The sequence below is a fragment of the Oncorhynchus tshawytscha genome, unplaced genomic scaffold, assembly GCF_018296145.1.
Source record: "Oncorhynchus tshawytscha isolate Ot180627B unplaced genomic scaffold, Otsh_v2.0 Un_contig_3124_pilon_pilon, whole genome shotgun sequence".
Lineage (NCBI taxonomy): Eukaryota > Metazoa > Chordata > Actinopteri > Salmoniformes > Salmonidae > Oncorhynchus > Oncorhynchus tshawytscha.
The window spans coordinates 42,044-57,500 of NW_024609054.1; the positions used below are offsets into that span (position 1 = coordinate 42,044).

Sequence of the window (15,457 nt, forward strand, 5' to 3'; positions counted from 1 at the left end):
TGTCCTTGTTGCCTATGTCCTTGTTGCCTATGTCCTTGTTGCCTATGTCCTTGTTGCCTATGTCCTTGTTGCCTATGTCCTTGTTGCCTATGTCCTTGTTGCCTATGTCCTTGTTGCCTATGTCCTTGTTGCCTATGTCCTTGTTGCCTATGTCCTTGTTGCCTATGTCCTTGTTGCCTATGTCCTTGTTGCCTATGTCCTTGTTGCCTATGTCCTTGTTGCCTATGTCCTTGTTGCCTATGTCCTTGTTGCCTATGTCCTTGTTGCCTATGTCCTTGTTGCCTATGTCCTTGTTGCCTATGTCCTTGTTGCCTATGTCCTTGTTGCCTATGTCCTTGTTGCCTATGTCCTTGTTGCCTATGTCCTTGTTGCCTATGTCCTTGTTGCCTATGTCCTTGTTGCCTATGTCCTTGTTGCCTATGTCCTTGTTGCCTATGTCCTTGTTGCCTATGTCCTTGTTGCCTATGTCCTTGTTGCCTATGTCCTTGTTGCCTATGTCCTTGTTGCCTATGTCCTTGTTGCCTATGTCCTTGTTGCCTATGTCCTTGTTGCCTATGTCCTTGTTGCCTATGTCCTTGTTGCCTATGTCCTTGTTGCCTATGTCCTTGTTGCCTATGTCCTTGTTGCCTATGTCCTTGTTGCCTATGTCCTTGTTGCCTATGTCCTTGTTGCCTATGTCCTTGTTGCCTATGTCCTTGTTGCCTATGTCCTTGTTGCCTATGTCCTTGTTGCCTATGTCCTTGTTGCCTATGTCCTTGTTGCCTATGTCCTTGTTGCCTATGTCCTTGTTGCCTATGTCCTTGTTGCCTATGTCCTTGTTGCCTATGTCCTTGTTGCCTATGTCCTTGTTGCCTATGTCCTATGTCCTTGTTGCCTATGTCCTTGTTGCCTATGTCCTTGTTGCCTATGTCCTTGTTGCCTATGTCCTTGTTGCCTATGTCCTTGTTGCCTATGTCCTTGTTGCCTATGTCCTTGTTGCCTATGTCCTTGTTGCCTTGTCCTTGTTGCCTATGTCCTTGTTGATGTCCAAAATGCAAGAATCACAGTTGATAATCTTGCCTATGTCCTTGTTGATGTCCTTGTTGCCAGTCCTTGTTGACATGTCCAGTGCCTATGTCACAGGGACCAGGGGGCTGCAGAGGTTTAAACCGTCTTAATTATTGATGTCCTTGGGGGGAATGGAGTTGATAGACATATCGTGATATTTTGGATGATATTATATCGATATTTGACTCCAAATATGGATTTATAAAACAACAGAAAGTGTTTATATACACACAGTACCAGTCTGTTTGGACACACCTTCTCATTCAAGGGTTTTCTTTATTTTTACTATTTTCTACATTGTAGAATATGTCCTTGTTGACATCAACACTATGAAATAACACATATGGAATCATGTAGTAACCAAAAAGTGTTAAACAAATCAAAATATATTTGAGAGTTTAGATTCTTCAAAGTAGCCACCCTTTGCGTTGATGACAGCGTTGCGTTGATGACAGATGCGTTGCGTTGATGACACTCTTGGCATTCTCTGGGGGAAGTGGAACTCTGTAAGGTCGTCGGCTTTTGGACCCCATTCGTGTCAAGGTCAAACGATGGAGTTGTGTGTTATTTTATGCACCATGTTGAGCTGGACTGTAAGTCGACTAACTGTAGCCCTTCTGTTGAGCTGGACTGTAGAATAATAGTGAAGACATCAAACTGTAGTCCTTCTGTTGAGCTGGACTCAGGTCGACTAACTGTAGCTCTTCTGTTGAGCTGGACTGACAGGTCGACTAACTGTAGTCCTTCTGTTGAGCTGGACTGTAGAAGTCGACTAACTGTAGTCCTTCTGTTGAGCTGGACTGTAGGTCGACTAACTGTAGCCCTTCTGTTGAGCTGGACTGTAGAAGTCGACTAACTGTAGCCCTTCTGTTGAGCTGGACTGTAGAAGTCGACTAACTGTAGCCCTTCTGTTGAGCTGGACTGTAGAAGTCGACTAACTGTAGCCCTTCTGTTGAGCTGGACTGTAAGTCGACTAACTGTAGCCCTTCTGTTGAGCTGGACTGTAGAAGTCGACTAACTGTAGCCCTTCTGTTGAGCTGGACTGTAGAAGTCGACTAACTGTAGCCCTTCTGTTGAGCTGGACTGTAGAAGTCGACTAACTGTAGCCCTTCTGTTGAGCTGGACTGTAGAAGTCGACTAACTGTAGCCTTTCTGTTGAGCTGGACTGTAGAAGTCGACTAACTGTAGCCCTTCTGTTGAGCTGGACTGTAAGTCGACTAACTGTAGCCCTTCTGTTGAGCTGGACTGTAGAAGTCGACTAACTGTAGCCCTTCTGTTGAGCTGGACTGTAGAAGTCGACTAACTGTAGCCCTTCTGTTGAGCTGGACTGTAGAAGTCGACTAACTGTAGCCCTTCTGTTGAGCTGGACTGTAGAAGTCGACTAACTGTAGCCCTTCTGTTGAGCTGGACTGTAGAAGTCGACTAACTGTAGCCCTTCTGTTGAGCTGGACTGTAAGTCGACTAACTGTAGCCCTTCTGTTGAGCTGGACTGTAAGTCGACTAACTGTAGCCCTTCTGTTGAGCTGGACTGTAGGTCGACTAACTGTAGCCCTTCTGTTGAGCTGGACTGTAGAAGTCGACTAACTGTAGCCCTTCTGTTGAGCTGGACTGTAGAAGTCGACTAACTGTAGCCCTTCTGTTGAGCTGGACTGTAGGTCGACTAACTGTAGCCCTTCTGTTGAGCTGGACTGTAGAAGTCGACTAACTGTAGCCCTTCTGTTGAGCTGGACTGTAGAAGTCGACTAACTGTAGCCCTTCTGTTGAGCTGGACTGTAGAAGTCGACTAACTGTAGCCCTTCTGTTGAGCTGGACTGTAGAAGTCGACTAACTGTAGCCCTTCTGTTGAGCTGGACTGTAAGTCGACTAACTGTAGCCCTTCTGTTGAGCTGGACTGTAGAAGTCGACTAACTGTAGCCCTTCTGTTGAGCTGGACTGTAGAAGTCGACTAACTGTAGCCCTTCTGTTGAGCTGGACTGTAGAAGTCGACTAACTGTAGCCCTTCTGTTGAGCTGGACTGTAGAAGTCGACTAACTGTAGCCCTTCTGTTGAGCTGGACTGTAGAAGTCGACTAACTGTAGCCCTTCTGTTGAGCTGGACTGTAGAAGTCGACTAACTGTAGTCCTTCTGTTGAGCTGGACTGTAGGTCGACTAACTGTAGTCCTTCTGTTGAGCTGGACTGTAGAAGTCGACTAACTGTAGCCCTTCTGTTGAGCTGGACTGTAGAAGTCGACTAACTGTAGCCCTTCTGTTGAGCTGGACTGTAGAAGTCGACTAACTGTAGCCCTTCTGTTGAGCTGGACTGTAGAAGTCGACTAACTGTAGCCCTTCTGTTGAGCTGGACTGTAGGTCGACTAACTGTAGTCCTTCTGTTGAGCTGGACTGTAGAAGTCGACTAACTGTAGCCCTTCTGTTGAGCTGGACTGTAGAAGTCGACTAACTGTAGTCCTTCTGTTGAGCTGGACTGTAGAAGTCGACTAACTGTAGCCCTTCTGTTGAGCTGGACTGTAGAAGTCGACTAACTGTAGCCCTTCTGTTGAGCTGGACTGTAGAAGTCGACTAACTGTAGCCCTTCTGTTGAGCTGGACTGTAGGTCGACTAACTGTAGCCCTTCTGTTGAGCTGGACTGTAGGTCGACTAACTGTAGTCCTTCTGTTGAGCTGGACTGTAGGTCGACTAACTGTAGTCCTTCTGTTGAGCTGGACTGTAGGTCGACTAACTGTAGCCCTTCTGTTGAGCTGGACTGTAGAAGTCGACTAACTGTAGTCCTTCTGTTGAGCTGGACTGTAGGTCGACTAACTGTAGCCCTTCTGTTGAACTGGACTGTAGAAGTCGACTAACTGTAGTCCTTCTGTTGAGCTGCACTGTAGGTCGACTAACTGTAGTCCTTCTGTTGAGCTGCACTGTAGAAGTCGACTAACTGTAGTCCTTCTGTTGAGCTGCACTGTAGAAGTCGACTAACTGTAGTCCTTCTGTTGAGCTGGACTGTAGGTCGACTAACTGTAGTCCTTCTGTTGAGCTGGACTGTAGGTCGACTAACTGTAGCCCTTCTGTTGAGCTGGACTGTAGGTCGACTAACTGTAGCCCTTCTGTTGAGCTGGACTGTAGGTCGACTAACTGTAGCCCTTCTGTTGAGCTGCACAGTTCGTCAGCCTCCTTCGTCCTCCTTCATCAATAATCTGTTTTCGACCCCTGGCCTGTCGTTCGCTGGATGTACTTTGGATGTGGGAGCATTATCTATATATATTTTTATTTATATTATTTTATTTATATTAATATATTATATAATTATTATTTATATATATATATATATATATATATATATATATATATATATATATATATATATATATTATATATTTTTTTTTTTCTTCAAATGTATATATTTATATATTTATATATATATTTTTAATTTTTTAATTTTTTTTATATATATATATATATATATATTTTAGATATACTGTGCATTCTGAAAGTATTCAGACCGCTTGACTTTTTCCACATTTTGTTACGTTACAGCCTCATTCTAATATGGATTCAATAAAAACATCCTCAGCCACTACACATAATATCCCATAATGACAAAGCAAAAACAGGTGTTCCCATTTGTTTTGCATATTTTATCTTTTTTTTTTTTAAGCAAAAATACCTTATTTACATTAGTATTCAGCCCCTATGCTATGAGACTCGAAATTTGAGATCTGGTGCATCCTGTTTCCATTGAGCATGCTTGAGATGTTTCTACCACTTGATCGGAGTACACCTGTGGTAAAGTCAATTGATTGGACATGATTTGGAAAGGCACACACCTCTCTATATAAGGTCCCACAGTTGACAGTGCATGTCAGAGTAAAAACCAAGCCATGAGATCGAAGGAATTGTCTGTAGAGCTCTGAGACAGGATTGTATCGAGGTACAGATCTGGGGAAGGGTACAAAAACATTTCTGCAGCATTGAAGGTCCCCAAGAACACAGTGGCCTCCATCATTCTTAAATGGAAGATGTTTGGAACCACCAAGACACTTCCTAGTGCTGGCCGCCCGGCCAAACTGAGCAATTGGGGGAGAAGGGCCTTGGTCAGGAGATGACCAAGAACCTGATGGTCTCTAGAGTTCCTCTGTGGAGATGGGAGAACCTTCCAGAAGGACAACGATCTCTGCAGCACTCCACCAATCAGGCCTTTATGGTAGAGTGGCCAGACGGAAGCCACTCCTCAGTAAAAGGCACATGACAGCCCTCTTGGAGTTTGCCAAAAGGCACCTAAAGGACTCAGACCATGAGGAACACGATTCTCTGGTCTGATGAAACCACGATTGAACTCTTTAGCCTGAATATCAAGCGTCATGTCTGGAGGAAACCTGGCACCATCCCTACAGTGAAGCATGGTGGTGACAGAGTCATGCTATGGGGATGTTTTTCAGTAGCAGGGACTGGGAGACTAGTCAGGAACGAGGGGAAAGATGAACGGAGCAAAGTACAGAGAGTTCCTTGATGGAAACCTGCTCCAGAGCACTCAGGACTTCAGACTGAGGCGAAGGTTCACCTTCCATTTTAGCTGTAACGTAACAAAATGTGGAAAAAGTCAAGGGGTCTGAATACTTTCCGAAGGCTGTGTGTGTGTGTGTGTGTGTGTTTAATTTTTAGTAAGTAGCGTTAGCTAGCTCTAATAGTCTGACCCTGCACCTAAACACAGGTATGTTTCATCCTATAGCTTGTTCTCCATCTTTAAATTGTGAGCCAATGTGTTTTCAACACTTAACTAAATGTTGATCTTTTTTTTTCTTTTCTCATGTCTCTCTTCTCTCTGCAGCAGACATATAGTGAGCAATATGTGTGGAACATCAAATCACAATAGAATCTTGGTTGAGAATTGTGAGAATCGCACTTAAAGTATGGTGGTGATAAGGAATCGCACCTAAAGTACGGTGGTGATCTGGAATCGCACCTAAAGTACGGTGGTGATCTGGAATCGCACCTAAAGTATGGTGGTGATCTGGAATCGCACCTAAAGTATGGTGGTGATCTGGAATCGCACCTAAAGTATGGTGGTGATCTGGAATCGCACCTAAAGTACGGTGGTGATAAGGAATCGCACCTAAAGTACGGTGGTGATAAAGAATCGCACCTAAAGTATGGTGGTGATAAGGAATCGCACCTAAAGTACGGTGGTGATCTGGAATCGTGATGTCCTCGGCAATTACCAGCCTTAGTCTTAATGCAGCCAGGTATTAAAACAGCTGACCAGGAGGACTCTGATACCCTGTGAGCACCTGAGACTGTGTCTGTGGTGGTTTTTCTTCTCCCTATAACGTGATAGGGCTCGTGTAGTGCCTGTGTGTTTTCCTTCCCTCCTGTGAGAGGCTTGGGCTGATGAAGTGCTAATTGGCTGCGGGTTGCCAGGTGATTCCAGGGTTAGTGTTACATTAACACCTGCTCTCCACTGGGAGGGAAACTGAGGATCTGGCATCCCAGGTGACTGCTACAGGAATATGTTACGCTGCAGCAGGCTAAACTACTGACCTGGATCTCTCCCAGTACTCAACTCACACCACAGAACCTGACCTGCTGTCATCTAGTTCTTATGTGTTTTTGACTTGTGTTACTTTCAGTATTTCCACACTAATGCATGTGCTCTTAGACTGACCTATAGAATACATGGGAGTTTCTAACACCTCAAACCATTAATTACTAGAGCTTCCAACCCAAACTAGAGGTCTCCTAATCTTCTCCTTCTCATCCCTCTCCCTCCCTCCCTCTCTCTCTCTCTCGCTCCTCCTCCCCCCTCTCTCGCTCCTCCTCCTCTTTCCCTCTCTCCCTCTCTCGCTCCTCCTCCCCCTCTCTCGCTCCTCCTCCTCCCTCCCTCTCTCTCTCTCTCGCTCCTCCTCCCCCTCTCTCGCTCCTCCTCCTCCCTCCCTCTCTGTCTCTCTCGCTCCTCCTCCCCCTCTCTCGCTCCTCCTCCCCCCACTCTCGCTCCTCCTCCTCTTTCCCTCTCCTCTTTCCCTCTCGCTCCTCCTCCTCTTTCCCTCTCTCCCTCTCTCGCTCCTCCTCTTTCTCTCTCTCTCCTCCACTCTCCGTCTCTTCCTCGTCTCGTGCAGGGAGCAGCCAATCTTCACCACCAGGGCCCATGTGTTCCAGATTGACCCGACCACCAAGAAGAACTGGGTCCCAGCCAGCAAACAGGCAGTCACCGTTTCCTACTTCTACGACTCCACACGCAACAGCTACCGCATCATCAGTGTAGATGGATCCAAGGTAGGGGTGAGTGAGTGTGTTAGGGTTGGGAGGACGTGTTCGGGTGGTGGGGAGTCAGGACGTGTCCGGATGTCTCTGTCTGTCTGTCCGGATGTCTCTGTCTGGATGTCTCTGTCTGGATGTCTCTGTCTGGATGTCTCTGTCTGGATGTCTCTGTCTGTCTGGACGGATGTCTCTGTCTGGACGGATGTCTCTGTCTGGACGGATGTGTCTGTCTGGACGGATGTCTCTGTCTGTCTGGACAGATGTCTCTGTCTGTCTGGACAGATGTCTCTGTCTGTCTGTCTGGACAGATGTCTCTGTCTGTCTGGACAGATGTCTCTGTCTGTCTGTCTGGACAGATGTCTCTGTCTGTCTGGACAGATGTCTCTGTCTGTCTGTCTGGACAGATGTCTCTGTCTGGACAGATGTCTCTGTCTGGCTGTCTGGACGGATGTCTCTGTCTGGCTGCCTGGACGGATGTCTCTGTCTGGCTGTCTGGACGGATGTCTCTGTCTGTCTCTGCTGGCCTGGACGGATGTCTCTGTCTGGCTGCCTGGACGGATGTCTCTGTCTGGCTGCCTGGACGGATGTCTGGCTGTCTGGACGGATGTCTGGCTGCCTGGACGGATGTCTGGCTCTGTCTGGCTGCCTGGACGGATGTCTCTGTCTGGCTGTCTGGACGGATGTCTCTGTCTGGCTGTCTGGACGGATGTCTCTGTCTGGCTGTCTGGACGGATGTCTCTGTCTGGCTGTCTGGACGGATGTCTCTGTCTGGCTGTCTGGACGGATGTCTCTGTCTGGCTGTCTGGACGGATGTCTCTGTCTGGCTGTCTGGACGGATGTCTCTGTCTGTCTGGACGGATGTCTCTGTCTGGCTGTCTGGACGGATGTCTCTGTCTGGCTGTCTGGACGGATGTCTCTGTCTGGCTGCCTGGACGGATGTCTGGCTGCCTGGACGGATGTCTGGCTGTCTGGACGGATGTCTCTGTCTGGCTGTCTGGACGGATGTCTGGCTGTCTGGACGGATGTCTCTGTCTGGCTGTCTGGACGGATGTCTCTGTCTGGCTGTCTGGACGGATGTCTCTGTCTGGCTGTATGGACGGATGTCTCTGTCTGGCTGTCTGGACGGATGTCTCTGTCTGGCTGTCTGGACGGATGTCTCTGTCTGGCTGTCTGGACGGATGTCTCTGTCTGGCTGTCTGTCTGGACAGCTGGCTGTGTCACATGGAACAGGGCTGGACGGCTGGTGAAATGACTGAAACAAATGTTTATCTCTTTCCTCTCTCAACTAGGGTTGTCCCCGACAACAACAACAACAAACTATCTTAGGCAACCAGACGCATCCTCTGTGTTTTAATCAAATCAACTATATTCACTGAGCTTGTCTGATGCTTTAAGCGAACTGTTTGATGAAATCATTTAAGACACGCGAATGAGTAGAGGGAGTCCGAGCGCATCTGATTTGATTGTGCTCAGACTTGCTGCTCTGTGTTAATGATATATTTATGTTTTTTACAGCGAGTGACTGTGTGACTCGTTTAGTCTCTCTGCTGCAGCTGTCCATGTTGCCATTTCTGACTGAAAAGTTCTGTTACTGAAATCCCTCATTTTGTTTTAGGAAAAACATTCCCTCAACCCCTATCGCTCTCTTTACGTGACACATGTATGCATCACATGTGCGTGACCAATAGGACCTGACCTGTAGCGTAGCATAGTCACATCAATAGGACCTGACCTGTAGCGTAGCATAGTCACATCAATAGGACCTGACCTGTAGCGTAGCGTAGCATAATCACATCAATAGGACCTGACCTGTAGCGTCACATCAATAGCATAGTCACATCAATAGGACCTGACCTGTAGCGTAGCATAGTCACATCAATAGCATAGTCACATCAATAGGACCTGACCTGTAGCGTAGCGTAGCATAGTCACATCAATAGGACCTGCCCCTGTAATCACATCAATAGGACCTGACCTGTAGCGTAGCATAATCACATCAATAGGACCTGACCTGAGCGTAGCATAATCACATCGATAGGACCTGACCTGTAGCGTCACATCAATAGGACCTAACCTGTAATCAGCATAATCAATAGGACCTGACCTGTAGCGTAGCATAATCACATCAATAGGACCTGATAGCGTAGCATAATCACATCAATAGGACCTGACCTGTAGCGTAGCATAATCACATCAATAGGACCTGACCAGCATAGCATAGTCACATCAATAGGACCTGACCTGTAGCGTAGCGTAGCATAATCACATCAATAGGACCTGACCTGTAGCGTAGCATAATCACATCAATAGGACCTGACCTGTAGCGTAGCGTAAGCATAGTCACATCAATAGGACCTGACCTGTAGCGTAGCGTAGCATAATCACATCAATAGGACCTGACGTAGCATAGTCGCATCAATAGGACCTGACCTGTAGCGTAGCATAATCATCATCTGATAGGACATCTAGGACCTGTAGCGTAGCATAGTCACATCAATAGGACCTGACCTGTAGCGTAGCGTAGCATAGTCACATCAATAGGACCTGACCTGTAGCGTAGCGTAGCATAATCACATCAATAGGACCTGACCTGTAGCGTAGCATAGTCACATCAATAGGACCTGACCGTAGCAGCATAGTCACATCAATAGGACCTGACCTGTAGCGTAGCATAATCACATCAATAGGACCTGACCTGTAGCGTAGCGTAGCATAATCACATCAATAGGACCTGACCTGTAGCGTAGCGTAGCATAATCACATCAATAGGACCTGACCTGTAGCGTAGCGTAGCATAATCACATCAATAGGACCTGACCTGTAGCGTAGCATAATCACATCAATAGGACCTGACCTGTAGCGTAGCGTAGCATAATCACATCAATAGGACCTGACCTGTAGCGTAGCGTAGCATAATCACATCAATAGGACCTGACCTAGCGTAGCGTAGCATAATCACATCACCTGTAGCACATCAATAGGACCTGACCTGTAGCGTAGCGTATAATCACATCAATAGGACCGTAGCATAATCACATCAATAGGACCTGACCTGTAGCGTAGCATAATCACATCAATAAATTGGTTCTAACAAACTCTGAACACGTGACGGCAAAATGGATGCAGAGGACGTGACAAATGAACTCGAAACGGGGCAGCTATCCACAAGATGTTGGAACATTGCATATGTAGTGTATAAATGGATGATTTATTAAAGCCAGGCACATTTAACAGTTAGGCTATTGGCTATTGCCTTTTAATTATGAGGAGGAAGTCTCCTCACTCCACTGCTGTCTCCGCCACATTGTTCTCAACACCAATATGCTGGTTAACTCTGCTAGCAACATCCAGGAAAAGGCACCAATTCACAGCGCACTGATTTGTTATAAAATAATATTTTTATTTAGTGTTGCACCATTGTTCTTATGTAATGTAACCATATAGAATTTCAGTAGCACAGGTCTTAGTGATGGACTGTTCCATCCCCCACGGCCTCTCCACAATGGATCAGTCCAATCAGACAGGTGTCAATCAGACAGGTGTCAATCAGTCAGGTGTCAATCAGACAGGCGTCAATCAGACAGGCGTCAATCAGACAGGCGTCAATCAGACAGGCGTCAATCAGACAGGCGTCAATCAGACAGGCGTCTTGTACACCATGACATTATTATATATATTTTTACTACTGTTTGGCTAAAGAAATCTCAGCTGACCAACAGCCCATTGACCAGTCGACTAAATGGGGTCAGCCCTACTCTCAACCAACTTCTGTGTGTTGGATAGAGGGGTAATTAGTATTTACCCCAGAGAGTCTGCTGAGGCTATGAGAGGGTGAGGAGAGGACGACCCTCCCCCCCCCTGATGTGTTGTCACTGGGTGATGTGAGGGGAAAGGGGTGGGGGGGGAGTGACAGCGAGGAGAAGAACCTTTAAAGGGCAACTCCTGGAGCACCCCACCTACACACACCATATTTACACACACACTCTCGCTCTCTTGCGTTCTCTCTCTCTGTCTGTCTCTCTCTGTCTGTCTCTCTCGGTCTCTCTCTCTCTCTCTCTGTCTCTCTCTGTCTGTCTCTCTCTCTGTCTGTCTGACATACTGTGAGACTGTCACCCCTCACCCTGCCAACAGCTACAGTGTCTAAATGAATATCAGCTTGATGCTGGCTCCTTTCTCCTCTCTGCCAGTGAAACCCCACTGAGCATGATGCAGAGAACAGATCCATCACCTGTTACTATACAACCCAGCTAGTCAGGGGGAGGGGGATCCATCACCTGTTACTATACAACCCAGCTAGTCAGGGGGAGGGGGGGGCATCACCTGTTACTATACAACCCAGCTAGTCAGGGGGGAGGGGGATCCATCACCTGTTACTATACAACCCAGCTAGTCAGGGGGGGGAGGGGGGTCCATCACCTGTTACTATACAACCCAGCTAGTCAGGGGGAGGGGGATCCATCACCTGTTACTATACAACCCAGCTAGTCAGGGGGAGGGGGATCCATCACCTGTTACTATACAACCCAGCTAGTCAGGGGGAGGGGGATCCATCACCTGTTACTATACAACCCAGCTAGTCAGGGGGAGGGGGATCCATCACCTGTTACTATACAACCCAGCTAGTCAGGGGGAGGGGGATCCATCACCTGTTACTATACAACCCAGCTAGTCAGGGGGAGGGGGTGTGTATGTCAGGCTTCCACCCATCCCCTCCTAGCTACTGAACATGACCTGTCTCTGTGGATTGTCAGGCTTCCACCCACCCCCTCCTAGCTACTGAACATGACCTGTCTCTGTGGACTGTCAGGCTTCCACCCACCCCCTCCTAGCTACTGGACATTACCTGTCTCTGTGGACTGTCAGGCTTCCACCCACCCCTCCTAGCTACTGAACATGACCTGTCTCTGTGGATTGTCAGGCTTCCACCCACCCCCTCCTAGCTACTGAACATGACCTGTCTCTGTGGATTGTCAGGCTTCCACCCACCCCCTCCTAGCTACTGAACATGACCTGTCTCTGTGGACTGTCAGGCTTCCACCCACCCCCTCCTAGCTACTGAACATGACCTGTCTCTGTGGATTGTCAGGCTTCCACCCACCCCCTCCTAGCTACTGAACATGACCTGTCTCTGTGGATTGTCAGGCTTCCACCCACCCCCTCCTAGCTACTGAACATGACCTGTCTCTGTGGATTGTCAGGCTTCCACCCACCCCCTCCTAGCTACTGAACATGACCTGTCTCTGTGGATTGTCAGGCTTCCACCCACCCCCTCCTAGCTACTGGACATTACCTGTCTCTGTGGACTGTCAGGCTTCCACCCACCCCCTCCTAGCTACTGAACATGACCTGTCTCTGTGGAGTGTGTCAGGCTTCCACCCACCCCCTCCTAGCTACTGAACATGACCTGTCTCTGTGGATTGTCAGGCTTCCACCCACCCCCTCCTAGCTACTGAACATGACCTGTCTCTGTGGATTGTCAGGCTTCCACCCACCCCTCCTAGCTACTGAACATGACCTGTCTCTATGGATTGTCAGGCTTCCACCCACCCCCTCCTAGCTACTGAACATGACCTGTCTCTGTGGAGTGTGTCAGGCTTCCACCCACCCCCTCCTAGCTACTGAACATGACCTGTCTCTGTGGATTGTCAGGCTTCCACCCACCCCCTCCTAGCTACTGAACATGACCTGTCTCTGTGGATTGTCAGGCTTCCACCCACCCCCTCCTAGCTACTGAACATGACCTGTCTCTGTGGAGTGTGTCAGGCTTCCACCCACCCCCTCCTAGCTACTGAACATGACCTGTCTCTGTGGATTGTCAGGCTTCCACCCACCCCCTCCTAGCTACTGAACATGACCTGTTACTGAACATTAACATTACCATTAAGTGTTCTAACTCAACTCCGCTCTCCAATAGAAGGAAGTGTTCTACCTGAACAGAATCAACTCAGCTCTCCAATAGAAGTGTTCTACCTGAACAGAATCAACTCAGCTCTCCAATAGAAGTGTTCTACCTGAACAGAATCAACTCAGCTCTCCAATAGAAGTGTTCTAACTGAACAGAATCAACTCCGCTCTCCAATAGAAACAGACATGTATTTCTACCTAACAACCAGACATATGATTTTCCCTTCATAGACACAGAGCTGAAAGGCTTGTCTGTCTGACTTTAGGAGAGCGTCCCAAATTTCCCCCTTTTCCCCCACATAGTGCACTACTTGTGAGTAGCCAAAGTATGTAAGCTAATGCCTGTCTGTGTATCAGGTGTTTTAGTGTTGAGCACATAGAGGTCTTCTGGAAAGGAAGTTCACAGAGAGAGATTTCATCAACCCTGGCTGAGCTCCGAATTGAATTCAGCAGATACAATTTCTGGGTATACTTTTCAAAACACTCTCTCTCTCTCTTTAGTCTACTAATTATCTTTACTGGGTTTTACTTTCATCGTTTTGCTCCAAACATACTGCAATTTATTTTGGTTTGATGAGATTGTTGTATTAATCTCAGAAAACAAAGTCATGTTTTTTAAAATTTCCTTCTCCTACCATCTGAGGCCAGAACAAAACGTTACTTTAACTCTGTGAGCCACATGACAGCCTATCTGGGTCTGTTTACCAGTTCCCCAGTCCCCTCTCTACCTCCAGAGAAACACTGTATCTCCCCAGTCTCTCTCTACCTCCAGAGAAACACCATATCTCCCCAGTCTCTCTCTACCTCCAGAGAAACACCGTATCTCCCCAGTCTCTCTCTACCTCCAGAGAAACACCGTATCTCCCCAGTCTCTCTACCTCCAGAGAAACACCGTATCTCCCCAGTCTCTCTCTACCTCCAGAGAAACACATACCGTATCTCCCCAGTCCCCCTCTACCTCCAGAGAAACACCGTATCTCCCCAGTCCCTCTCTACCTCCAGAGAAACACATACTGTATCTTCCCAGTCCCTCTCTACCTCCAGAGAAACACTGTATCTCCCCAGTCCCCCTCTACCTCCAGAGAAACACTGTATCTCCCCAGTCTCTCTCTACCTCCAGAGAAACTCCGTATCTCCCCAGTCCCTCTCTACCTCCAGAGAAACACCGTATCTCCCCAGTCCCTCTCTACCTCCAGAGAAACACCGTATCTCCCCAGTCTCTCTCTACCTCCAGAGAAACACATACTGTATCTCCCCAGTCCCCTCTACCTCCAGAGAAACACCGTATCTCCCCAGTCTCTCTCTACCTCCAGAGAAACACCGTATCTCCCCAGTCTCTCTCTACCTCCAGAGAAACACATACTGTATCTCCCCAGTCCCTCTCTCCCTCCAGAGAAACACTGTATCTCCCCAGTCCCTCTCTACCTCCAGAGAAACACCGTAACTCCCCAGTCTCTCTCTACCTCCAGAGAAACACCGTATCTCCCCAGTCCCTCTCTACCTCCAGAGAAACACCGTATCTCCCCAGTCCCTCTCTACCTCCAGAGAAACACTGTATCTCCCCAGTCCCTCTCTCCCTCCAGAGAAACACTGTATCTCCCCAGTCCCTCTCTACCTCCAGAGAAACACCGTATCTCCCCAGTCCCTCTCTACCTCCAGAGAAACACCGTATCTCCCCAGTCCCTCTCTACCTCCAGAGAAACACCGTATCTCCCCAGTCCCTCTCCCTCCAGAGAAACACTGTATCTCCCCAGTCCCTCTCTACCTCCAGAGAAACTGGGTAGGACTACACTGTGCTGGGTAGGGCTACAGTGGGCTGGGTAGGGCTATACTGGATTGGGCTGGGTAGGGCTACACTGGACTGGGCTGGGTAGGGCTATACTGGACTGGGCTGGGTAGGGCTATACTGGACTGGGCTGGGTAGGGCTATACTGGACTGGGCTGGGTAGGGCTATACTGGACTGGGCTGGGTAGGGCTATACTGGACTGGGCTGGGTAGGGCTATACTGGACTGGGCTGGGTAGGGCTACACTGGGCTGGGTAGGGCTATACTGGACTGGACTGGGTAGGGCTACAGTGGGCTGGGTAGGGCTACACTGAGCTGGGTAGGGCTACACTGAGCTGGGTAGGGCTACAGTGGGCTGGGTAGGGCTATACTGGATTGGGCTGGGTAGGGCTACACTGGACTGGGCTGGGTAGGGCTATACTGGACTGGGCTGGGTAGGGCTATACTGGACTGGGCTGGGTAGGGCTATACTGGACTGGGCTGGGT

The 15,457-nt window shown here is 48.3% G+C and overlaps 1 protein-coding gene across 1 annotated transcript in view; it reads left to right on the top strand.

The window, feature by feature from the left end:
• LOC121844157 (homer protein homolog 2-like) overlaps positions 1 to 15,457 on the top strand; it is a gene marked incomplete at its 3' end in the record, with an annotated part of 89,410 nt that overhangs the window by 39,540 nt on the left and 34,413 nt on the right. The window contains 1 exon segment of the mRNA XM_042314075.1: positions 7,140 to 7,296. Within this exon segment, the coding sequence (XP_042170009.1) occupies positions 7,140 to 7,296 (157 nt within the window).